Raw genomic sequence first — 24,710 nt, 5'->3', positions numbered from 1 at the left:
TTTATGACTTTACTTGTCCTTTTATGTAGTGAGTATGATCACTGTAAGGACTTCGGATGAAAAGATCATCCATTCTCAAGTCCCTACACTCAGGTGCTCACTATAATTCCTTACTATGTGTCCTCTGTTATATTTCTCATATCGTCAAGACGAACCTTTTTTTAAAATTTATTTTATGTATGTGAATACACTACTGTAGCTGTACAGATGGTTGTAAGCCTTCATGTGGTTGTTGGGAATGGAATTTTTAGGACCTCTGCCCGCTTCGGCCCAAAGATTTATTTATTACTATACATAAGTACACTGTACTGTAGGTGACTTCAGACACAGCAGACACACCAGAAGTGGGCTTCAGATCTCATTGTGAGCCACCATGTGGTTGCTGGGATTTGAACTCAGGACCTCTGGAAGAGCAATCAGTGCTTTTACCCACTGAGCCATCTCACCAGCCCAGAACCAATTTTATCATGCAATTAAAAAACAAAAACCAGGGCTGGTGAGATGGCTCAGTGGGTAAGAGCACCCAACTGCTCTTCCAAAGGTCAGGAGTTAAAATCCCAGCAACCACATGGTGGCTCACAACCATCCATAATGAGATCTGACTCCCTCTTCTGGTGTGTCTGAAGACAGCTACAGTGTACTTACACATAATAAATAAATAAATAAATAAATAAATAAACAAACAAACAAACAAACAAACCCAGCCCGGTGTGGTGGCACACGCCTTTAATCCCAGCACTGGGGAGGCAGAGGCAGGTGGATTTCTGAGTTCAAGGCCAGCCTGGTCTACAAAGTAAGTTCCAGGACAGCCAGGACTATACAGAGAAACCTTGTTTCGAAAAACAAAACAAAACAAACAAACAAACTAAAAAATAAAACCGAAAAAAAAACCTCATAAGGTTTTGTTTACCTTTTTAATATCCGTTTTTGTTCGGAGACCCCAGCCCCTTTGTAATGTGCGGAAAATTTCAACATCTGGATACTGGCGCTTGCTGAAGCACTGGTTCTGACAGCGAACTCCTGCAGGACACACTGTTGGGTGGCACTCATAGAGCAGCATCCGGTTGATACACTCTGAGTCTATCCCGCAGGGGTTCTCATCAGTAGCTTTACAATTGCAACGGGGAATTTCTGACAAATCTGCAGTGAAGATCTGTACCCTGCCAATAGGCCGGTTCACCTGAAGAGGCACACAGGATCATATAAGACACGTCAACATAAAGCAATTCAGGAGCTTTAACAGACAAGTATCACTTCCCTTAAGTTATAGGACACACTTTATATGATTGAAGAAATCAAGACTCAGGTAGTCCATGCAATAATAATGCAGAGTTGATACATGAATTGTAAATTTCAAGCCAGGTGTGCTGGTATATGCCTTTAATCCCAGCTAATGGAAAAATGAAGAAAATCAAAAGTTAAAGACATGTATGTGAATACACTACTGTAGCTGTACAGATGGTTGTAAGCCTTCATGTGGTTGTTGGGAATGGAATTTTTAGGACCTCTGCCCGCTTCGGCCCAAAGATTTATTTATTACTATACGTAAGTACACTGTACTGTAGGTGACTTCAGACACAGCAGACAACTAAGATCGCAATTTCCAAATTTAAAAGGATAGGAGACTAATTTAGTTGTAGAATTCTTGACTACAAACTCTAGTACTAGGGAACAAATCAATTTCAAAGTTGCTAGGCTAAAAGAATTTTAAACCAGGTTTTAAAAAAATAAAACCCAGAGTCTGACAAAAGATGATGCTATATAAGCTAATATATACAAATAACCACTTTGGGGGGTAGGGAGTTGGAATCAGTGATTTACAGTGGAATCCTTAAGTAGGTAAGGAGCTTACTGCCAGGTCTGAAAAGGAGAGGACTGACAACCATAATTGTGTTGGCAATGCCAATCAAGTACTTTTTCTTCTTTTATGCTCTCAACTCTCTCTCTCTCTCTTTTTTGGGGGAGGGGGCTCAAGACAAGGTTTCTTTGTGTAGCCCTGGCTGTCCTGGAACTCAGAAAACCTCCTGCCTCTGCCTCCCAAGTGTTGGGATTAAAGGCGTGTGACACCACGCCCGGCTGCTCTCAATTCTTAAAGCAACTTTGCTTACACTTTTAATTTTTACCATGAGCAAAGAAATGAAGGGAGCTGTACAGTGTTACTCTAACACACAGCTTCCACGATGAGTCCTCTCACCTTTATATGTTTGTAAGGTGGCGGCTTCTTGTCATTCTTCCGATCTTCCTGCAGCTGTCTTAATTCTTTTTGAGCTTTTAACTCTTCAAATCTTGCTGCAGCTTCCTGAAGAGCTGAGAAAGCAAAATAAAATCAGTTAAACAAATATAAAATAAAACTATCATCATCAGGGAAAAATAAAAACCTTTGCTTCCAGAAGTGCGATTTCCTAGGTGCCACAGGGAATGTGTAAACTATACTCCTTTATTTAAAAAAATATTTATTATATGTAAGTACACTGTAGCTGTCTTCAGACATTCCAGAAAAGGACATCAGATTTTGTTACAGATGGTTGTGAGCCACCATGTGGTTGCTGGGTTTGGAACTCAGGACCTTTGGAAAAGCAGTCGGCACTCTTAACCTCTGAGCCATCTCACCAGCCCACAAACTATACTCCTGATAACTCCTTTCCTTGTGCATTCTCTTGATTGCCTTCTCTACTCTCCTAATACTCACTCACTCTGTAAATATCACTATGGCTTCTAACCACCAGCAGATCTTATATCTAAATTCACCACATGCTGTCAAAATCCTTAAAAGATTGCAATGTCTAAAAAGATAAAAATAAAATAACTTTAAGACTAATTTGTTGTTCTTCATCCACAATAAACTGACAATTCTAATTTTCCCTTGGTTTCTGTCACTTTTCTCTATGCTGTTCTTCTTAAAAAGAAATTCTCTCCTTTGTTCCATAATGCATCTCTCATGATTCCTACCCACATACTGCCATGCTCTCCTCAGAACTACATAAACCATCTAGTTCACTCATCTTTCCAGATATAGGCTCTAATCTTAGAAGCTACACTGAGATCTTGTCCCATACAAGAAGAAAGATATTGAAATTTCAGTCTAATTGCCACAGCCAAAAACCTTCCAACATCATTCACACAGGAGACTTTAGCAGGCTCAGACAGGCCTCCCTCTCTCTCCTCTTCTACTTTTAATGACAATCAGTTTTGCACAGGCAAAGATGGTGATGTTGTAGTCACTATCTGGGATAACATTCAGACTCCTATAGTATTAGTATCCATCTTCCAGGTTTCCTCACAAACACCATGCACCAAATAGGGACCTAAGGACATGGGTTAAACAGAACATGTGCTAGACTAATGTTTTGTTCTAAACTACTGAGGTTTGCTACAGAATCACCTCACTAAGTAAGCAATAGTTCTTTAACATAATTTTCTCCTAATCTTATAAACAAATTCTAAGGCTTCAATATCCATTTAATTACAGAGAAACCCTGTCTCGAAAAAACAAAACAAAACAAAAAAATCCATTTAACAAGAAATACACTGCTTTGAAAGGACAATGGTAGGAAGAAGGTAATTTTTATTGAGGAAACACCAAGTACCTCACAGATTTACTTTGTCCAGTAGGTTATTCAAAGAGCCTCTTTCCCATTATAGCTTAAGAGAAAGGCTCAAAGCTGTGGTCCCTGAATGCTAAACGGTGAAGCTAATACCAGGGGACACATCTTAGCGTCAGCAGACCCTGTTGTCTGCAATGTTACATCAGTTTATATTTCCCTGCAAGTTTAATTGCTTTTACACCTTTTGGTTTTTTTTTTTTTTAAATCTGCAAAAATCTAAAAAACACTTAAAGGAGCTTTGAGTCCTTGCACAGGAAACTGAACTGAGTTACACAGCTCAATAACTTGATGAGACAAGATGCTGAGTCAGCAAAATGACAAAGATCAAAGGAAACCCTCTTCATGGTAGTGTTAAGAGTTAACATTGAGATGGTAGGATTATGGACTAACTTCTCCACAAAAGCAAGGGTGCTCACAAATATGATGTTGAAGGTCACAGCCCTGATGACACAGCACTACAAGCATTCTATTTTATTTACTTAACTTTTTTTTGAGACAAGGTCTCTCTAAAGACTCAATAGGTACACCATGCCAGCCTTGAACTCACAGTCTCAATAGGTACACCATGCTAGCCTTGAACTCACAGAGACCTATTCTGCCTCCAGAGTGCTGGGATTAAAGTGGAATGCAACCACACCTGATCTTAATTAATTTTAGGAGGTAGGGTCTGGCTACACAATAGCAGAAGCTGGTCTCAAATTTGTGATCCTCCTTCTTCATACTCCTAACAACTGGAATTACAAATATGTATCAGCATAGATACACATATTGGGAATCAATCCATGATCTTACAGATGCCAGTCAAGCTCTGTAACATTAAACTATATCTGATACCTGGCTTCTTTTTCCTTTGAGACAGAGTCTCACTGAATAGCAAAAATCACCATGGAACTCACTATGTAATCAGGGTAGCCTTGAGACTGCAATTCTTTCGTCTTAGCCTTGAGTGCTGGGATTACAAGTAAGCACCACAACAGTTTAGACATCCTGGCCCATTGTAAAACTCGAACACAGCACAGACACTCAGCTATAGAAGTCTCTATTTGCCTGAGGAATAGTGAGGGTAAAGTTACCTTTTTTATATGTTCCATCAACTCCTTTTCCCATCTTATCCTTGCTGCTTACATCCCCTTCCATGTAAGGGAAGACTCGAGCCTGATGAGTCCACAGATAGTCATTGGACCCAAAGAAGAGAACAGGGAATTCTCCCACATCGTGCCTCATTTTATCAATGTTAGAGGGAACAGCTCGAGGATGGCAGATCTCAGCTGGCCACCACCTGGAAAAGGTAAAAATAAGAGAAGCAACCTCTATAAGGCTGCACTAGGAAAATAACCAACTTAACATGAGTTGTGGGGTTGGGGGGGTGGAGAAGGTATGTATGTATGTATGTATGTGTATAGTGTGCACATGTATGCACAGGTTCAAAGTGAACACAGTGTTTTTCTGAGTCACTGTCCACCCTATTTACTGACCCAGGTTCTTAAGCTAAGCCTAGAGCTCACCAGTTTCACCAGTTTTTCCAGTCTACCTAGCCAATATGACCTGGGGATCCTTACCTCTGCTTCCCAAGCTCAAAGACCACAGGTGGTCTAGACACCTGCCTCCTATCTATGAGGGTGCAAAGTTGAGAACAATAGTCCTAATACTTGCCCAACTACAACTTTGTTCATTCAGCCACTATCCTCAGCTTCCAACCCATGTGCAATTTTACAAATCAACAATACAAAGGAGAATGTCCCAGAAGCCTGAAATAACAGATCCACTCACAAGTATATAAGTAATGTCTTAGAATTAGTTATTTTACCTTAAGGAAATAATTGTGGAACACAAATATTTATGAGATGAACATCTGACAGTGGTGACTGGAGACAGCACAGTGCTAAGAGCATGAGCTGCTGCTCTATAGGACTTGGTTCCATCCCTAGCAGCACAGCAGGGGCTCCACCACAACCATGGCTAGTCAGCTCCACAAGATCCCATGTTTCTGCTCTCAAAGAGCTTTTGTACTCACATGCACATATCCACACACACAATTACATTTATAAAAACTAATTAAGAGCCGGGTGGTGGTGGCGCACACCTTTAATTCCAGCACTTGGGAGGCAGAGGCATTGGATTTCTGAGTTCGAGGCCAGCCTGGTCTACAGAGTGAGTTCCAGGACAGCCAGGGCTACACAGAGAAACCCTGTCTCGAAAAAAACGAAAAAAAAAAAAAAAAAACAAAAACAAAAACAAAAAAAACCAAAAACCAAAAAACAAAACAACTCCCCCTAAACCTAATTAAAACAAGAGAAATGAAAATGTGGGGAAATAAGAATACTCAATATCACAGGCATTAACATTAGCGTACTAGACAATTTGGGACTTGAAAGGAAAATCTTCCAGCTGGGCTTGGTCACACATACTTGTAAACCCAGGAGGCAGAGGCAAGTGGATCTGTCAGTTTCAGACCTGCCTGGTTTATACATCAAGTTTGATGACAGCCAGGGTTACATAATTAAGGCCCTTACTCAAAAACAAAAACTAAATAAGAAATCCCAGTAATTATCCAACCAAGCTAATTAATATTTCTATCCACAAACATCTATCATTTATGTGTGTCACTAACTTCAAACTTTTCTTTAGACAACATGTTTTGCTTGTTGTAATCTAGGGTCTTGCTCTAAAGCCAGAACTGGCAATTAACTTGTGACCCTCTTGCCTCAGGCTCCCAAGTGCTGGGAATACAGGGTGCATGACCACACACAGCTTCTCTTCTAGAAAGTTGGAAACTATATAACCATCGTATGTCTTTGTTACAGGGTGAACTTATTCATGGTGGCTGGGTAATGCCTGAAATCGGGCATGCAGGTCTGTAAGTCTGAGGCCAGCCATGGCTACACAATAAAATCTTGTTTAGAATCAAACAAAGAAAACTACATTTTGTATTGTGCATTTCTTTTTTCTTTTCTTTTTTTAAAATTTTATTAGATATTTTCATTATTTACATTTCAAATGCTATCCCGAAAGTTCCCTATACTCTCCCCTCGCCCTGCTCCCCTACCCACCCACTCCCACTTCTTGGCCCTGGCGTTCCCCTGTACTGGGGCATATAAAGTTTGTAAGACCTAGGGGCCTCTCTTCCCAATGATGTCCAATTAGGCCATCTCCTGCTACATATGCAACTAGAGACACAAGCTCTGGGGATACTGGTTAGTTCATATTGTTGTTCCAGTATTGTGTATAAAACAAAAGCAAAAGGAACAACTGAGTACAAACTATGGACAAATATTTGGTGGAGAGTGCAAGTAAATACTTTGAAATTTTAACAATGTGTCTTATTTATGATATCATGGACTTATTTGACGTCAGTAAAGAATTTGGTGCATCACACATATTATTCCTAGAGCTAAAAGTCATCTAATTTTTTGTTATAGAGAAAAATTTGGTTGGGGTGGGGATTACTATGCCGAAACATGAAGAGCATTTTAAAAGGTAATTATCTATGAGAACACAAGAATTAGAAGATGATGAAAGAAAGCGCGTCACCCTGTGTCATGCTTACTCACCTGTAGCGACCAACTTTTACCCAGACAATCTCCCTGTAGTGTGGCTTTTTGCCTGCCTTACAGTCATTGCAGTACCAATTTCCTTCAGGGATATCGATATTTAGGCATTCTCGATGAAAAGCAGCAGGGCAAGAATCACAGCACAGAAGGCTGCCTCCTATAGGAATAAAAAACCTGCCATTTAGACCACAAGGTTACATATGAAGTCCCAGGAGTAATGGCTTTGCTCAGCTTCTAGCTAACCCTATTAAAGGCTTACATAGTAAAACGTGCAGAAGGACTTTTGTGCAACAAGAGACCTGACCTGCTCTAACATCCCTAATCTCCCAGTTCAATCAGGTTTTCAGATAAGGTGATGAGATGAAAATGCACAAGTATCAGGCAGTGGTGGCAAACAACTTTAGTCCCAGCACTTGGGAGGCAGAGGCAGGTGGATTTCTGAGTTCAAGGCCAGCCTGGTCTACAGAGTGAGTTCCAGGACAGCCAGGACTGTACAGAGAAACCCTGTCTTGAAAAACCAAAAGAAAAAGAAAAGGAAAAAGAAAGAAAATGCACAGGTATAACTATAATCATTTTCCTTTCCTTCTGACTGTTTATGGCCAGAGTATAAAACGAGCAAAATGAAGTTTTGTGTAATGTACACACTGGGGTTTACATGTACATGGAGGTCAGAGGTTGGGGCTGGATGTTTTCCTTCATCACTCTCGACCTTATTTTTTTGTGACAGGGTTCATTGAACGGGGAGCTCATCAATTCTGCTAGGCTGGCTTGGTAGCCATGAACTCAAGGTATCTGTCTGTCTCTGACCTGACAATGTTATAGGAATGTGCCTTGCTTTTTACATGAGGAAGAGAATCTGAACTCAGGTTATCATGGATATGCGGTTGCAACTTTAAAGTACAATTTTCAGTTGGTGACAGGAGGGAGCTTTAAGCTCCTATACCAAGACTTAACTTTCCTTGTTGAGATCTAATTTCCTTACCCGCAACATTTTATAATGAACAGTCACACTCCTGAGAACTAAGGTAACAAACCACCCATACCAATTACACAAATAGTTTGTTGTTCCCCCAACCCTAACTTTTTAGAACTTCAAAGTTTGATCAATAGTTATCTTAACTATTTCGCTTTGTTGCCACAGGGGAGTCACATCAGACGAAGCACTTCTAAGCATGGTGTCTGGCACCCCTATTGAATGGTATCTGTGTTTGTTGTTCATAACTTACAATAGTCTCCATTTGCCATCACAGACTTACTAAAACTGTTTAAATAAAACATGGTTATAGACTTAGCACACTGAGAACACTTTAGGTGATCTTTGGACTTCGTTTTAACATTTATATAGTACAGAACTTCTTTCATAGGCCATGCTTTTGTTTTTCTATTTTGTTCTAGAAACTTTGTTCAGTCTGGGCATGGTGATGCATGACTTTAATAGAGACACTCTGGAGGCTGAAGCATGTGGATCTCTGTGAGTTCAAGGTTAGTCTGGTCTACAAAGCGAGTTCCAGGATAGCCAAACCCACACAGACCCTGTCATAAAATATACATATATAAAGTAAGAAAAATTTTCTTCAGAAAGAAGGCTCAGTGGTTCAAAGCTCTTGCAAAGGACCAGGGTTTTGTTCCCTAGCAACCACATGTTTACTACCAACTTTCTTTAACTATAGTTCCAAGGGATCTGACACATTCTGGTTTCTTCTGGCACTGCATTCGTATGGTATATGGACATGAGTATGTGTATACCTCGACACCAATTCACATGAAGTCAAATCTGGGCATGCTAGGTGAGCACTATAACAATGCGTTATATTCCCAGCCCCATATATTATAAATCACCAAGGGAGCCGGGCATGGTGGCGCACACCTTTAATCCCAGCACTTGGGAGGCAGAGGCAGGCGGATTTCTGAGTTCGAGGCCAGCCTGGTCTACAAAGTGAGTTCCAGGACAGCCAGGGATATACAGAGAAACCCTGTCTTAAAAAACTAAAAATAAATAAATAAATAAATAAATAAATAAATAAATCACCAAGGATACACGAGAAACTGGAGAAGTAGTTCAGTGGGTTGTAATGGGCTTCCTACATAAGCCTGATAATTAAAGTCAGGATCTCTAGTACCCAAGAAAAAGGCCTACCCTGTAATCCTAGCACTGGCTAGCTGAGACAAGCAGAACCCAGGATTTAATAGTGCAGCAGGCTAGCCAAAACAGGTTGAATGAGAGACCTTATTTGAGGGTCAGAGAAATGAGGGAAGTCTGATGGCCTGAGCTTGATATCCAGGACCCACATGGGAGAAGGAGAACCAGCTCCTCTAAGGTGTGCATATAGTCACTTCAATACACATCAGATATAAACACCGCACAATCCCTTTGAAACCACTCAAATCAGAAGTCATAACTTACCTTCTGAACACACAAAACACCAGCTGACATTAACATGCTCATGATTTCGGCAGCCCCGCCTAGGGGTGAAGTGATTAGGGCAGATGATACTATTAGATGCAAGGATTTTTGAACCAGCAGCAAGACAAAAGTCATTAGCATGGTATGCCACAGGACAGCGGACACAGCGCATCAGACGACCTATATTTACGGAAAGCAGGGAAATGGGGGAAGAGCAAGTGTAAAAAAATTACATATGAAAACAAGGTGCATTATGCAAGTCTATTTGCCAGCAAGGAGAAATTGTCAGCAAATAAAATAAAAAATATGGCTCTTAAACATGTAACCACTATTAAGAGTAAGAGGGGAGTCAGGCAGTGGTGGCTCATGCCTTTAATCCCAGCACTTGGGACACTGAGGCAGGGGGATTTCTGAGTTCGAGGCCAGCCTGGTCTACAGAGTGAGTTCCAGGACAACCAGGGATACACAGAGAAACCCTGTCTCGAAAAAACCAGAGAGAGAGAGAGAGAGAGAGAGAGAGAGAGAGAGAGAGAGAGAGAGAGAGAGAAGCTCTGCGCTAGTCCTCAGTAGGAGTCAGAATGTACAACTATAAATGCAGGTGCCTCAGCAAGGAGACAAGACAATTGCCTCGAATACTGTTGACACCAGGAATAAGTCCAAATCAAAAGGAATGAGATGATGGGCACTGGGCTGAAGACTCTTGTGGGGCGGTTCTCCATATGGACCTACTAAATTATTGCAGCATATAAAACGAGTGTCAAGTTTCTTGAACCAATCTCTACAGTAGCAACAATTTAAAGAAGATTCAAAAGGCACTGAATAGGAGTTGTCTTCAAACAAAATTCTATGATACCGTACTATTTTAAACTGCCAGCTGGAAACTCCATAGTATACCACATGCTAAGACGGAATTCATCATTCCCTAGGCCAAAGCCTTGCTAATTTACCTGAGGCTATGAAGAAATGTTCCAGACTGCACTTGAAAATAACTCCTGCCAAATTAACGCAAGTCTTAGAAATAGATTGGTTTATATTAAAAAAAAAAAAATCCATACCTTTAGAAGCAGATACATTGGCTGGATTAGCAGCATGGCAGGTTATACAAATGTGGAGGGGGCACCTGAAGCCCTTGTTCTGTGTGACAGTCGGTGGGTACTTCTGGACACACTCTTCATGGTAAAATTTCCCACATAAGGGTAGAAGGCACCTTTTCACATCTTCTCCACTCTGCTTACATACAAAACAGGTATGGATTCCTGGGAAAAAGAAAAGGCAACAAATTAATACTTTTACAAGATGCTATCCCAATCTAGGCATTCTGTGTTAGTGAAGAGCTTTATAAAATTTACCAAACTGAAAAACCTACCCTAACAAATGAACAACTTTAGTATCTTACTTAATAAGTGCACAATCTGATCAGATACATGCTTATTGGTATGACGTAACAGGATGTCTAGTATACCATCTACCAAGCATTCCTATTAAAAGAGAAACAATTTTCGTCAAGCCCAGGCTCTAGATGCAACTATATCGTAGGAGATACAGGAAACAAGCAGATGCCTAGAGGTCCCAGTAGGCATAAGTGTTTCTCTATCCTGATGACTTATATAGTAGAGAATTAACACCCATAAAATTGTTCTCTTGACTTCCATACAGGGATTGTGGCACATGTATGCACTGAACGAATGAATAAATTTTAAAATTTTATATATGTGAATATACACAGTCACTGTCACACCAGAAGAGGGTATCAGATCCCATTACAGATAATTGTATGTGGTTGCTGGGGATTGGACTCAGGACCTCTGGAAGAGCAGTCAATGCTTTTAACTGCTGTGCCATCTCGTCAGTCCTCAATAAATTTTTTGAAGACAGAAAACAGAGGAACAAGTTAGAGGAACATATTAAACATGCAACCAATCAAATTTAGAGGGTAGAAAATTCAACAGGACAGTCAAAGCTTCAGCAAATAAATGACCAAAAAACCAAAACCAACCAAACCAAACAAACGAAAACACGGCAAGATGAGGACTACAAATGCCAAGTAAGAGATAAAATACTAAAACTGTACATAATAGGCACACTTTTTCTTCCCCCCTGTCCTTCCTTCTCTCCCTCCCTTCCTGAGACAGAGTCATCAGATTAACCTACAATTTACTATTTAATAGAAAATAACCTTCAGGGCTGGCGAGATGGCTCGGTGGGTAAGAGCACTGACTGTTCTTCCAAAGGTCCTTAGTTGCAACCACCTGTAATAAGATCTGATGCCCTCTTCTGGCGCATCTGAAAACAGCTACAGATGCTTTAAAAAAAAAAAAAAAAAGAAGCTATGTCTTTTTTGTAAAAAAAAAAAAAAAAAAAAAGAACCTTCAACTCTTAATTTTTTTTTTTTTTTAAAGATTTATTTATTTATTATATGTAAGTACACTGTAGCTGTCTTCAGACACTCCAGAAGAGGGAGTCAGATCTTCTTACAGATGGTTGTGAGCCACCATGTGGTTGCTGGGATTTGAACTCCAGACCTTCGGAAGAGCAGTCGGGTGCTCTTACCCACTGAGCCATCTCACCAGCCCCCAACTCTTAATTTTTTTGCCTTCACTTTCCAAGTGCTGGGATTACAGGCATACTCTACCACACCTGGCTTTGTAGGCTGACGTAAAATGCTATAAACAGATACCTTTGTTTTGGGAAAGGGTGGCCTATACCTTTAAACCCAGTATTTGGGAGGCAGGCAGAGGCAGGTGGACCTCTAAGGTCAATGTCAGCCTGGTCTACAAGGCTTGGTTGTTTTTTTTTGAGACAGGGTTTCTCTGTTTAGCCCTGGCTGTCCTGGAACTCACTTTGTCCTGGAACTCACTTTGTAGACCAGGCTGGCTTCGAACTCAGAAATCCACCTGCCTCTGCCTCCCGAGTGCTGGGATTAAAGGCGTGCGCCATCTTGCCCTGCTTTTTTTTTTTTTTTTTTTTTTTGCAGACTCTCGTCTTGAAAAACAAAAAACGAACTTTAAACATAGCTTTATACACCTTTAATCTCAGCAGTCAGAAAGCGGACAGGTAAATCTGAGGTTTAGCATGGTCTATAAAGTAAGTCTCAAGACAGCCAAGACTACATAGAGAGACCCTGCCTCAAAACAAAACTAAAAAAGTAAACTCTGTCACTGAAAGGACTGACCTTACTTCTACAAGCACCCACAAAAAATCCTCAAGTAGTATCTTACTTTTATTTCTTGTTTGTGCGACAAAATTTCCTAACAAAGCAAGTTATAAAAGAAAGGGTTTATTTTAGCTTACAATTTCAGATTATGGTCTACCATTGCATTCAAGGTGCCATCCAGTCTGGAGTAGATACGGATCACATGTGTGCCTACATTTGAGTGCTTCTTTAAATGGTCCAGGAGTCAAATACTGGGAATAGTGATATCCACTTTTAATCTGGTAATCAATTTAATTAACTTAAGGCAATCTCCTACAGACATGCCTCCAGGCCAAACATAGTTAGATAATTAATTCTCTGTGAAGATTTCTGAGGAATTCTGAGAGCTGAACTCAAGCAATCTGCTTACCTCTGTGCCCCTCAAGCACTAGAATTAAATGCCCAGCACAGCTCTTATCCATGTCAGAGAAGTCTACATTAAAACTATCACAGTCACTTTTTGTTCTAAACATCTGAGGCAAATAGAAAAATCTGAAAATGGACACAGGAGTTATAACTCTTGGGAACATTCTGCAGTTTCTTTTTAAGATTCTGTTGGAAGACCTCAGTAATGACTGAAACTCAATGAGCGCTTGTAGATTCTTTATGTGTGTACATGTTTATAAGTGGAGGTTAAGGTTGGAACAGAATGTCTTCCTCAAATCTCACACCACAAAAACAAAACAATTAAACTGAAACCAAACAGCATCTCTTTACTCCAAGACTTGGGAGGCAGGGGCAGCAGCATCTGAGGAGTTCTAACAGAGCCCGACCTACAGAGTTTAAGGCCAGCCAAAGCTACACAGTGAGATCCTATCTCAACACTCCACCAATCCACAAATGAAAACAACAGAAAGACCAACCAACATACAGGAATTTAAATCAAGTGTTTTTCTTTAGATTATTTAAATGTGTGTCTGAGTCAAGGTATCCAGGTCAGTCTCAAACTTTTCTGAGAATCCAGTCTGCTCTGTGCCCTGAGGTTTGGGATTATAAGAAGAAATGAACACCAACTGGTTCTGAATATTTGAAGCTTTTTTTTTGTGGCAAAAAACATGGTTTAGTTCTTTTTTTAATGGTATGTATTGTGTGGTTCAGTCAGTAACACTGCTTGCTGTGTAAGTCTGAGTTTGATCCACAGGACGCACAGTTTCTATAAAACTGTCCTCAGACCTACATACATAATACCACATACATAATATATGTAATAATATAGAAAATAAAAATTAAAAAACTGTACCTCTAAAAAAAGTAGAGGATTTACCAGCATTTATAGAGATTTTGGAGAACTGGGATGAAGTTGGTCAACAAAATATAAAGGTATAATTGGAAAGAATAAATGCTCTGTTACACAGCAGGTTAATCACAAGTTATTTTTAATTTGAAATTTTAAAAAGGGCCAAATCAGGGGAATTCAAATGCTCTCACAACAAGGAAACGATGGCTGTTTAAAGGGATGGTTATGCTCACTATTCTGTAACTCACCACCCAGACAACATGTGGAACCAGCAGACTGCAGCCCATATACATGTGCAATAATTACGTGTTAATTAATAATTTTTAACATGGAGGCATGGAGCTGAAGTGATGGTCAGCAGTTAAAAGCAACTGCTGCTTTTCCAAAAGTCCTGTCTTCTCTCTCCATACCCACACCAAGCAGCTCCTGGGTGTCTACAGTACCAGTTATGAGACTGATCTCTAAGAGCATCTGCACAGATATAACATATAATCACAAATACGCATGAATCCTAAAAAAGATTAAAAAATTTTTAAAATGTATATTTTTTCATTAAAATATTGTGAGTCATAGCTAAGTATGGTGCTATACACATACAATCCTGGCATTCATAAAGTAGACACGGGAGGATCAAGAGGTTCAAGGTCATACTCAACTACATAGTGTTAAGCTACACAATGTAAGACAGTTTAAAAAGCACAACAAAATAAAGACTTAAGCCATGAACGGGGAGAACACTTTGAAAAGCCTATCTCCACTGCTTCAATGGCTTGAACAGAAGGTGGCAACAGGCACATAGAAAAGAGGCCCATCTTTAACAATAAGTGCAAATTAAACCAGGAGACAGCTATACACTATCAGCATAATAAAATGGAAGATATTGACCACTGATGAAGAATCAAGCCCTAAGACAAGACAACATAGAAGAGAATACAAGAATGCCAACTCTTGGCAGTTTCTAGGGAGTCAAAGCTGTACCATAATTTACATATTGTACTCAGGTATTTATTTATCCAAGGGTAAAGACAACAAGCTTGGGGCTGGAAAGATGGCTCAGAGGTTAAGATCACTACCTATTCTACCCATAGGTTCTGAGTTCAATTCCCAGAAACCACATCATGGCTCATAACCATCTCTCTATAATGTTATCTGGTACCCTCTTTCAGCATACATGGACATACATGAAGGCAGAATACTGTATACATAATAACTAAATAAATCTTTAAAAATAAAAAAGCCCAAACCATAAACACCCAAATGTCTATCAATACATGAATAGATAAACAAAAGTAGTAAATACCTACAATAAAACACTATTCAATAATGGAAAAGTGTTTTCTGAGATTAGAATAATAAACTATATGATATAAGCAACAATATAGGTAGTCAGTAATTATGCTAAATTATGATTTCTTGGACATATGTATAAAAACAAATACCACAACACAAATATCAAACTGTATACTTCATCTTTTTTTTTTTTTTTGAAAGATTTATTTATTCATTATATTTAAGTACACTGTAGCTGTCTTCAGACATACCAGAAGAGGGAGTCAGATCTCGTTAGGGATGGTTGTGAGCCACCATGTGGTTGCTGGGATTTGAACTCAGGACCCTCGGAAGAGCAGTCTGGTGCTCTTAGCTGCTGAGCCATCTCACCAGCCCCATACTTCATCTTTTTGATACAGGGTCTTACTACGTGATTCTGACTGGCCTGGAACTAGCTATGTAGACCAGGATGGCCTCAAACTCAGATATCCACCCACCTCTGCCTCCTGAGTGTTCTACCTCACCTATAACACATGCCAGCATCATCACCAGAGTTTGGTAGAGGAGTCAGTTCTTTCCTTCCATCCCTTGGGTCCTGAGCACCAGGTCTTGAGGCTCTGAGACAGGTAACTATATTTATTTGGGTTTGAATCATTTTGCCAATTTCTACCCCACCCCACCCCTTTTTTAAAAACAGTATCTCATAGGATTGGAGAGCTGGCTCTGCAGTTAAGAATACCAGTAATCTTCCCAGAGGGCCGCAGTTTTAATTCTCAGCATCTGTATGACGCTCAAAACTGTCCCTATTCCAGTCAATCTGACATCTTCTTCTTTTGTTTGTTTTGTTTTGTTTTGGTTTTGGTTTTTCCAGACAGGGTTTCTCTGTGTAGCCCTGGCTGTCCTTGAACTCAGAAATCTGCCTGCCTCTGCCTCCAGAGAGCTGGGATTAAAGGCGTGTGCCACCACACCCGGCTGACATCTTCTTTTTGGTCTACTCAGGCACCAGGAATAAGCATAAAAAAAGAAAAAATTAAGAGTAACAAAATCATACTCAGAGATGTAAGACACATTAAAAAGGATCTTGCTGGGTGTGGTAGCCCATGCCTTTAATCTCAAAACTTAGGAGGCAAAGGCAGGCAGCTTTCTTGAGATCCAGGCCAGCCTGGTCTACTCCAGGGTTATAAAGAGAAACCCTGTGTCAAAAAAAACAAAAAGGATCAAAGGATTGCAAGACGCAAGCCCATACAGGCTGTAATTTCATAAACTTCCTGATTATAGCATGTGCTACCACACTGTGCACTATTATATATTATACTTAAGGTATTTTAAGAATAGCTGGACAGGTATGGCAGCTCATACACTCAACTCAACACTCAGGAGGCCAGGGCAGGAGGAGTGTCAGGAGTTAAAAGCAAGGTGGGGCTGTGGTGTGAGTAATAGGGTGAGAGTGGAGAAGGATGAGAAGAAGGGAAGAAAGATGCTCTCCTGATTCATACTATTTAATATATATGCAACTCTCCCCCTCATTTAAATTTTAAAAAAACTTTTATTTTCAAAATAAAACAGGAACAGCTTTACCTTGAGGTCAGTTTATTCAGCTACCATTTTTGAATGATAAAGATAGGAAGGCAAATATGAATTATTGGCAAAAATTGCATTGTCTTTTTGAAGATTAGGGTGATGCAATTCTCTAAGGTTTTACTACTTTTAACATTATTTATTCTTTGTGTGTGAGCATGCAATGGCATATCCATGGAAGTCAGTTCTCTCCTTCTAATACATAGGTCCCAGGAACCAAATAGGTAATGAGTGTTTGGGTCAAGTGCTTTTACCCCGGAGCCATCTTGCCAGCCCCTACATTAAGTCTTTATTTACACCCAAATGATTGCCCCCTTGACTCTCAAATACCTGTTTCAGCTATTGCCCCAATTTCATCAAATTAAAACCTTCTCAAAAAGACGACATGTGTTCTCTTCAGCCCAGGGCAGTGCGGTGCAGTGTTCTTTACTGTTAGTCAAACACCTTCACAATGCAAGATAAAATGGCTCCTTTCACTGCACAGCATCCTTACTGTCTGTCACACCAGTCTCTGCGGATCACACATTTTGGTGGTATCTCCATCACTAGCTCCTCATACTGCAGCCATTTCATCAGTGAGAACCCCAGAGGTACACTGGAAGACCTAGACTGTCAGGCCTTATTGCTTTGCTGTTCTCTATGCTGCTCTTAGGAGATCATTTCCATGTTTTGTCCCAACCATAAGTGTCTCAAATAATCTTTCTCTAAATAATTTTATTTTTAACCTTTACTAGTTCTGAAGAGGTTTGAGAATGTTTTCGTCACATTCACCTCCCTCATCCAACTCTTCCAGACTCAATCCCCTTTCTTAGGCAGTTGTAGTTTGTTTTAAACAATATTTATCTATAGCTAGAGCTGGCCTATAACTTGATTCGTGGTTCAGGTTGTCCTCAAACTCTCAATTGTGCGGCCACCTCCCAATTGCTGGGTTTATAGACATGTACCATTAAGGCCAATCTGCCACATTAATTTCTTTCTTAAAACCACAATTAATATTTTCATTTTTGTTATTGCCTTATCACTGATCACACTATAATTTAAATACTCAATAATATATATCCAATATATTTCTTTGAACTGCTTCATACTATTCTATTAGTCAAGTAACATTTTCTGAGGGTTGGGAACTCATAGAACCCACATCTACACATGCAACAAGCTCACTCTTGTCAGAAGTGGCATCTTCAATACATCTTTTCCCTAAAATCCTTAAAATTCCAGTTGTTAGGAGGCAGACTCTATCTACTTTACCTGTGTGACACTCGTTGCAGATAAATTTCCCTCGAGGCATCTCGGGGAGGCCAAGGCACTCCAAGTGGAAAGCCCCGCAGCACTGAGCCTCACACAACAGCAGCTCACCCAGCTTCTCACAGTTCTGTGAAGGAAAACACACACACACATCTGTACAAAGACTTCAGAAAATTCCCAAATGAAGAGTCCTGATGAGATCAAAAGTTAAGAAATATATTTCCAGCTGGGCAGTGGTGATGCCCGCCTTTAATCCTGGCGCTTTGGAAGCAGAGAAAGGTAGATTTCTGAGTTCAAGGGCAGCCTGGTCTACACAGAGAAACCCTGTCTCAAAAAACCAAACCAAACCAAACCAAACCATAAAACAAAAACAAACAAAACAAATCAAAAAAAGAAATATCTTTCTAAAACCTACGAAATCCCATTATTTATTCAACTAATATTATAATTACTTCCTGTGTGCAAGGAACAGGAAGATCTCTGGTTTTTACACAGAGAGATGATACAAACAAATACATCTCAGTTACTTTGCTTGGCTGTGATAAATACCCCAACAGAGAAACTTAAGCAATAAAGGGCTTATTCTGGCTCACAGTTTTAAGATATACTCGACTATGGTGGGGAGGTCAAGGTTGCAGGAGGGAGATGTAGCTGGTCATACATCATCCATGATCAGGAACCAGACAGGAAGTCAGTCTAGAATCTCAGCCAACGAAATGGCATCATCCATCCATAGTGAGCAAATGTCCCCACTTTAATTAACCTATCAAGATAATATCCCTTATCATCAAGACCAAAGAATGAATAATCCCTCACAGGTGTGCTTGGAGATGATTCCAAATCCTGACAAGTTGATAATCAACACTAATGATAATACAAGAAGAGATAAGCTAACGGTAAGTCAGCTACCTGGGCTCTGGTGATGAGATCAGGCTCTTGAATGGTCAAGTTAGGTGTGTAAAGAGACAAAGGGACGGAGCAAGTACCAAGCCACAGGTAGGAAAATGTGACAGAAACCAAAGAAAGCCTCTGTTACTTTACAAAAGCGAAAACAGGTCATATCTGACAGGAAATGACATTTTAAAAAGGCACATGGGTCCATAACTTCAGACTTTATTCTAATTGCACAGATGTACCATTAGAAACTTTTGTTAAAGGCTGACCTTAGGTGTTTATTTTTAAAAAGATTCCTACAGCTGGTTAGTAGAAAATAAACCAGAAAGCTGTGAAGGAGGTAATATCAGCTGAATTTGGATCCTAAAAGTTCCAAAATATGAAAAGCACTCTCAGATGTATCTCAAATTAAAATAAAAAAACAAACAACAACAAACAAAAACAAAACAAAAACACCTCACACCCCTTCTCTTTATCCCTCTTATTGGGAACCAAACATAAAGCTTTGGGAGCAAGGCAAGGGAGAGATCACAGTACTGACTGAAAGAATCTCATAGAGGGCATGGTATCACCAAAGGAAGAAGAGCCTTATGAAATGAATCTCATCATGAAAACCTTGCAAATTCCCAATGTTTGTTACTTTATTCCATTTATATCCACACAGTAATCAGCAATAAAATACTAAAACAAATTAAGATTATACTATCAACTAAGACACCCTCATAATAAAATCTGTGAATACCAAAGTCTTTCATACAAAATGACATAGAGAATGCACAGTATATGTATGCACAATCCTCTTGTATACTTTAAAGCACTTTTAATTATATACGTATAATTGCTAGTATACATGCTAGTAGTTGATATACTCTGTTTTTCAATAAACAACAACAAAGGAGTCTGTATGAAGCCACGGAAACAATTCAGTTAGTAAAATGCGTGCTGAGCAAGCACAAGGAACTCAGTGCAATCCCCAGACCCTCTGGGCACAGAGGTACACACTTGTAAACCCAGAGCTCAACAAACAGATGGACAAATTCCTGCCTGAATCTTGCTGGCCAGTCTGCCTACCTAAACATAAGTGAAAGATCCTGCATTAAAAATCAAACTGGACCGAGCATAGGATAGCTGTGTACGGCTTTTTCCCAACACCCAGGAGACAGAGGAAAGATCTCTAGGAGGTTAAATTCTTTATAAATTAAATTCTAGGCCAGCCAGGATACATAGACTTTGTCTCAAATAAGAAATGCAGTGGGCCACTCCAGAGGAATAATGCCCCACTTTGGCTTTTGGCTTCCACCATGCACAGGGCACACATATACATCCACACACATACATACTCAGTCACAAAATACAAACACCTACACACAGAATATGTGTACCCCTCAAAATAAATCCATACATGTTTAGTACAAACCCAGTCATCAACTGCTATATAGTACACACCACAAACACTGTAACAAAAATTTTCTAAAATATTTTCCATCTATACAATTAGAAGAATCCATCAAAACCAAGATCTATTATCTATAAGAAATCAAATCAGCAGACAGGGACACGTAGGTGGACTTCTGGATTCAAAGCCAGCCTGGTCAACAAGGTTCTAAGGCAGCAAGGGATAGATATATATAAGGAGAAACCTGGTCCCGGGGATGGGTTGGGGGTGGGGAGCTCAAAGAAACAAAAGGTCTTAGTAGTCAAGTCTGAATAAACAAGTAGGAAATGTTGGGGAGAATGGTAACCAAACTTAGGACATTAATGTAGGAGAAATTATTCTCAAATTTTTGACTCTCCTATTATCTATTACTCCCAAATAAAAGGTAAAAAAGTCTCAGATTTCTGTATTTATTTTTTTTGGTTTTTTTTTGGGGATTAAAGGCGTGCGCCACCACACCCAGTTAGATTTCTGTATTTATATATTGAGGGTCAATGACAGTTTTTATCTAGTAAGCAAATTTATACTCAATTTAAAATAGGAAAATTTCAATTACAGTACAAATTGAATACTTTTCAAATTAACTACATGGTTCCCTCTAACCTCTTAATTGGGATGAGCACATGATATAACCTTTGAGCTGTATACTTGAGAAAGAAGTGCTACAAATTATATCAAGACAACAAATGTACTTACATCACATAATCCAGCAAGCATGGACCATAGGGGCACCTTAGTACCCACCTCCTTCTGCTCCACTTGCAGCTGAAAATGACCATCTACTTAATTCTGCCTATACCTCTCAAGTACTGAAATTACAGATGTGTGCCACCACACACAGCTTTAATTTATTTTTTTAAAGCCAGGGTCTCACTGTATAGCCCTCAATGGCTTGGAATTTGCTATGTAGACTGCTATGCTATGCTGAATTCAGACTCAAAGACTCACCTGGCTGTGTTTTGAATGCTTGTACTAAATGGGGGCACCACACTGTTTGGCAAATATTGTAAATGTACTTACACTCTGGCTTGTCTTATCAATAACTGAGTGCATAACTACCTTTCAGGATTAACACAGCATTTGGGAGCTAGTCCAAACATGGAAAACATTCTTTTTTCTTTTCAAGACAGGGTATCAATATGAAGTATGTATGTCCTGGAACTCACTATGGAGACCAGGCTATGCTCAAACTCACAGACATTTGCCTGCCTCTGCCTCCAGACTGCTGGAATTAAAGGCATGGAACACACCCTGCCTGGTTCGGGTAAACATTCCCACTGTAGAGAATATGAATGTGCAAAGACAATGGGATAAAATGGGATCTATCTCAGCAACATCCTACGGCCTGGGTTTACTTTTCAGTTGTTTTAGTTAAAAACAGCAGGGTCCAGGTCCAGTGAATGCCAATGCAGGCAGGTCTGAGTTTGAGGCCAGGCTGCTTAATACTGCAAACTCGGGGCCACCCAGGGCTGCAAAATGAGATCCTGTCTTAAAAAAATAAAAGCAAAGGGGCTGGAGAGATGGCTCAGTGTTAAGAGCACTGACCACTCTTCCAGAGGTGCCCCAGCAACCACATGGTGACTCACAACCATCTGTAACGAGATCTGACGCCCTCCTTTTGTGTGTCTGAAGAGAGCTACAGTGTACTCACATACATAAAACAAAACCCCAGGCCCCCACCAAAACAAAACAAAAAACAACAACAAAAAATCCAACAACAAATAAATAAATATGGCAACAGAAGTGGTGGATCAGTCAGTAATGTGCCTGCCCTGTAAACACGGGATGTGAGTTCAAATTCTTAGAACTCACATAAAAAGCTGAGCATCCAGTGTGCTTATAATCCCAACAGTGCTGAGATGTGGAGAGAGGAAGGGCAAACAGAGCCCCTGGATGGATACAGTCAATGCAACTGGGCCAATGACAGGCCCTGTTCTAAACAAAACGTGTCAGTCACCTGAGATCTTCTGCCAAAGACACCCACCTAACCTGCACATCCACCTATCAGATTTTTCACAATGTCAGATTTAAAAATTTTTAATAGATAAATCAAAAAACTAGTATTTCACAAAGCTATGAAAGAGACATAGCATAACAGGACTAAAAAAAAAACTAGGTTTGAATCCAGAATGCACCAAGACCACATGCAACTTACTTAATCTCTTGTTTAATTCAGTTTACTCATATGCAGAATGGGGGTAATTTAAAAACTCTGCCATAAAATGCATGTTGTAAGGATTATAAATTAAAAGATTATAAATATTATAAGGATTGTAAATATTAAGCTAAGAAAAAAGTTGAAAACTATCAAGAAACATTCCTACTTAAAGAAAAAAGTCCATTGAGTAGAAGGTACACATCTAAAATCCCAGTCCTTGGGAGGTAGAGGCAGAAGGACATAGAGTTCAGGGACAGACTAGGCTATGTGAGACTCTCTCAAAAACTAAAAACCAACCAACCAACCAACCAAACCAAGAGAAGGAGGAAGAAATTTATTCTATAGTATTGACAGATGGATGATAAGAAAATTATTTCTCACTGAGTAATACTTTATCTCGCTCTGCTTCAGGGATACATGCCCATGGGCCACGTGGGCAGACTGTAAGCAGTATCAATTACTTCCTCCTTCTTGCTTTTCAAAAGCGATAAGATGGCCTTTAGGGGCTCCTTAGGAATCATATGTGAGCATTTTCTCTAACCAAGATATGGTCTTTAAGAGAGATAAAGGGCCTGTCTCAAAAAAGTACACATGCGACAAAAAGTAAGACAAACATCTCCTACCTGACACACATTCTCCTTGAGTGCCGCTCCTCCGCCTCTTTCAACCTGCAGTTTCTTGGATGCAGACATCCCAGGATCATGTTCTACACCCTCTTCAAGAATCTCCTTGGGGCTGGCAGCAGTCCTGTGAATCAGCAGTTCTCCCTTGCAGAGAAAAAATAATGTCCCACATCTGTATTATTGATGTCTCCTCCATCTGACCCCCTCCTCCCTCTGGGCTGCTATTTGTCTAACCATTAAGCACTTACAGATGTTCAGCCAATCACGCGGGCGGACTGCATGCAATGTTAGTTCTAACCCTGCTGTGATTGGACGGGTAGTGGGCGCCTCATGCCCTGCCACTAACTGCTCTGAGGCTGTTCCACTGGAACTTTTTTTGAGCTGTTCCATTTAAAGGTTTCACTAAGGGAGAGAAAACATTCTTAAGTTTATTTGATTACTTATTTGTCCTTCCAAGATCTGTGTTTCCTAAGCAATGCCCCCCTTGGGCATTCTATGCAAATTAGAAAGAAAACACTCTGCATCAACATCTGTGATGCTCACTCCCTGGTTCTAATTCTACTTTCACCTTGAATTCAAAAGCTTGAATTCTCTGATGCTCTGTAGACACTTGTTTTCAATGTTTTTGAAAGCTGATGTTCATGAACATCCCAAATTAAACAACTGATGGCCAGGAAATAAGCATATGGAATTTTCTGTTAAATGCAGCAGTCTTAACTTTAATAGGGCATTGTTTAGGATCATTCAGATTATTTGCTTATTTAGCCTATACTCCCTGGTTTACTTTTTAAGGCAACAAGTTGCATATATTTTATCTGCTGTCAAGAGCACAGGCTATTTCCTTTTGAAGGGGCTATATGAACAGTTGAAATACGTATTTTGCTAGGAATGGGCTCTCAGTAAGACAAGATTCCTTATACCTAATTAGTCCTCTCAATAGAACACTATTCTTGGATCCATGGGAGAGGGGAGGGGACTTCTAGTGTGGGAAGTTGATTCTCTCTGGAAGGTCAAAGGTGAGAACTGAGTGGTACCTCCGAGCTGGGTGTGTCTTTTGTTAAGTCCTCCTTCTTCACTTTTTTATAGTGCACTCTGGCTGTGACAAGCCTCTGCCGTTTCCGTTTCCTTGGTTTATCAAAGATCTTGGTAGTGCCTATAACAGGATAACAAATGTCATGTAACAGCTATTCAAATATATGTCCAAGAACGGTTATCCTTAAATTAAAATTTTAAAACCACTGATTAAAGTAATACTCAATTTTAAAATTTATTTATAATGTCTACAATAACATAAACAGACATGTTTTTCTTTTCATTTTCCTTTGAGACAGAGTCCTTCCTGGCTGTAGAGCAGGCAGCCTTGGACTGACGGAAATATACTTGCCTCTACTGGGATAATGGTGTATATGACCACTCTCAAGCATCAATAAGTTTTTACCTTACTAGAAAACCATTATTTAAAACATAAAGCTAAAAGCTTGTATTATTATTTTAAGACTCATAATGATAATTTAG

The 24,710-nt window shown here is 39.8% G+C and overlaps 1 protein-coding gene across 24 annotated transcripts in view; it reads right to left on the bottom strand.

Moving 5' to 3' along the window:
* Positions 1 to 24,710, bottom strand: part of Nsd1 (nuclear receptor-binding SET-domain protein 1) — a 108,544-nt gene that overhangs the window by 17,455 nt on the left and 66,379 nt on the right. For 22 of the 24 annotated variants that reach the window (NM_008739.3, XM_006517146.3, XM_006517138.4 and 19 more), the window contains 9 exons: positions 24,230 to 24,348; positions 23,196 to 23,339; positions 18,089 to 18,212; positions 10,616 to 10,816; positions 9,561 to 9,740; positions 7,157 to 7,313; positions 4,679 to 4,884; positions 2,195 to 2,307; positions 911 to 1,180 (listed from right to left, as the gene is read on the bottom strand). In NM_008739.3, coding sequence (NP_032765.3) covers positions 911 to 1,180; positions 2,195 to 2,307; positions 4,679 to 4,884; positions 7,157 to 7,313; positions 9,561 to 9,740; positions 10,616 to 10,816; positions 18,089 to 18,212; positions 23,196 to 23,339; positions 24,230 to 24,348 — 1,514 coding nt within the window. Of the gene's footprint in view, positions 1 to 910; positions 1,181 to 2,194; positions 2,308 to 4,678; positions 4,885 to 7,156; positions 7,314 to 9,560; positions 9,741 to 10,615; positions 10,817 to 18,088; positions 18,213 to 23,195; positions 23,340 to 23,443; positions 23,598 to 24,229; positions 24,349 to 24,710 lie in introns of those variants that run through there. The other 2 variants (XM_030247187.1, XR_382424.2) reach the window with 2 other exon arrangements.

Source organism: Mus musculus, chromosome 13 (assembly GCF_000001635.26).
Source record: "Mus musculus strain C57BL/6J chromosome 13, GRCm38.p6 C57BL/6J".
In the NCBI taxonomy this organism is placed as follows: Eukaryota; Metazoa; Chordata; class Mammalia; order Rodentia; family Muridae; genus Mus; species Mus musculus.
Note: the sequence above shows the minus strand (reverse complement) of the source record. Positions and strands in the feature narration are given on the sequence as shown.